Consider the following 2087-nt stretch of genomic DNA (forward strand, 5'->3'; position numbering starts at 1 on the left):
CGTTTTCCTTTTCTTGTTCCTCACTCCCTCGAGTCCGTTTAAATAATTCATGTCAAGACGGAAGGAAGTCTCTTAAATATATGCACAGACACAGGATACCTGCGCGCATCTGCCTTCGCTTTAATAATAACGACAAAAGTTAAGAACGAAAGAAAAAAAAAAAAGTAAAAAATTATTGACAGTTCTGTCATCAAACTGACAACGAAGAGAATACCACACGCCAATCAGAAATTGAACTAAATTGTGATGAAGAAGAAAAAAAAATAAAAACCGTAGCGATCATGAGCTCGTTGGCCATGGCAAAAGAAGCGAAAGTTTACATGGTACTTTGTAAAGTAACGCCACGTCCCGTCCGCACAATTCTGCCGCAAGATGTCAGCAGCGTCGCATACACCGAGTACCGATCAACTTCGTCACTGTCAGCGTCGGCGAAATTGACTCCATGGAAATTTTTTTTTTTCCATTACCAAAAATACACGCACTCATTGCGGATGAGCGTCTATAAGTAGAGACATCCCCTGGGTGCCTGACGTCTGCCCGACGTCTCATTGAACCCACCAGGGCACAAGGGGACGAGGTCGACGTCGACGTACGAATAATAAACAAGAACGACAAGCATCGCGTCGTCTTCATCGAAGATCCGGAAGCTCAATAGCTGATCCACTCGCTGCTGACGCCAATGTTGGACAGCATGTCGGAGACGTCAGGGGTCGCGCAGAAGTCAAAGTGGGAACCGCTGCTGGAGCTCGTCGTCTCGAACGACTCGAGGTCCTTGGTGATGGTGTCCATGTCGAGGTCAAGCTTGAAGTCGGAAGGTTGGATCTGAAGAAGATCCGTGAGGGACTCGAGATCGGCGAGACTTGGATTCCCCGTTTCCTCCATCTTGACACTGGCAGTGCTTGTGGTGTTGGCAGGACTGCAACCACTGCCGCTAACCGTATTGAGGGCAATGTTGCCAACGGTTATTGTGGTGGTAGCAGCCGTCTCCATGGGTTCCTCTTTGATAGTGAAGGCAGGATCGAGACAGGGGGTGGACGTTCGCTGAAAAGTCTTTCCCTCGAGACCGTCCATGGCGTCGATGGTATCCATCTTGGAGAACGGCCTGACCGAGCCCAAATGCCGTTCGTTCGTGAATTCCGGTTTGTAATCGTGCTCCACTTCCTGCTTGATCTTCATCGGAAACCGACTGCAGTCGATGAAGTTGTCCTCGTAGAAGCTGGCGGACTCGGGCGAGTCCGGCGTGTCGCACGAGGGGCTACTCGGTACCTTGGCGGTGACGATGGGCGGAACAGGCGTATAATCAGGCGTCCTCTTGTCAAGGGCCAACCTGACCTTGAGCCTCGAGACGGGATTTGTCGTGGGACTGGTCTGCAGCCTCTTTACAGGCGTCTGATTGTTGTTGTTCGTGTCGTTCTTCGTCCTGGTCGCGCTGCCGACGCTGGACTTCTTCTGCTTCTTTGCTTCCTTGACCTTGGGCATCGGGCTCGGTTTCGGTACCTTCTTCTTCGGTCGGTACTTGTAATCCGGATACTCCACCATGTGCAGCTGTCGAAGACGCTCGGCCTCCTCGACGAACGGCCTCTTCTCGGCCTCGTCCAGGGTCTTCCAGCGCTTACCGAGTCTCTTGCTGATGTCGGCGTTATGCATGTCGGGCTGAACCTCGCATATTTTTCTACGCTCTATCTGGGACCAGACCATGAAAGCGTTCATCGGTCTTTTTATGTGGTTCGGATTGTTCTTCTTTGTCTAAAACAAAAAAAAAAGAGCAAATAGCTCATGAGAAAATTGTCACGAAATAAAAAAAAAATCAAAATCAAAATTCACCTTGTCAATTCGAAAAAAAAAATCGCTACCTCCAAATACCTCGGTACTCACTAAAGGCGCACTCGCGTCAAGCTCGGTTCTCACGGGAACTTTGTCACCTCTGCAGAAACTCGTCAAGCTGGTACTAGCGCCACGTTACACGCTACCGTGCAACTATAATCAAGAAATCTTTTCTCGGGACCGAGCCAGGCAAGACTCGTACCTAATGGGAAAAACCAGCACCGGTTTTACAACTGGGTGACCTGTGGCGCCCCCCCCCCCCC

General features: G+C 50.2%; 1 protein-coding gene across 2 annotated transcripts in view; it reads right to left on the reverse strand.

The window, feature by feature from the left end:
• Positions 1-449: 449 nt before the first annotated feature.
• The window catches only part of LOC107267046 (transcription factor sox-2), a 15684-nt gene continuing 14046 nt past the window's right edge, over positions 450-2087 (reverse strand). For both annotated transcript variants that reach the window (XM_015738257.2, XM_015738256.2), the window contains exon 3: positions 450-1746. In XM_015738257.2, the coding sequence (XP_015593743.1) occupies positions 649-1746 (1098 nt within the window). In that variant the 3' untranslated portion in view covers positions 450-648. The remainder of the gene's footprint in view (positions 1747-2087) is intronic.

This window comes from Cephus cinctus, unplaced genomic scaffold, assembly GCF_000341935.2.
Source record: "Cephus cinctus unplaced genomic scaffold, Ccin1 Ccin1_scaffold0331, whole genome shotgun sequence".
In the NCBI taxonomy this organism is placed as follows: Eukaryota; Metazoa; Arthropoda; class Insecta; order Hymenoptera; family Cephidae; genus Cephus; species Cephus cinctus.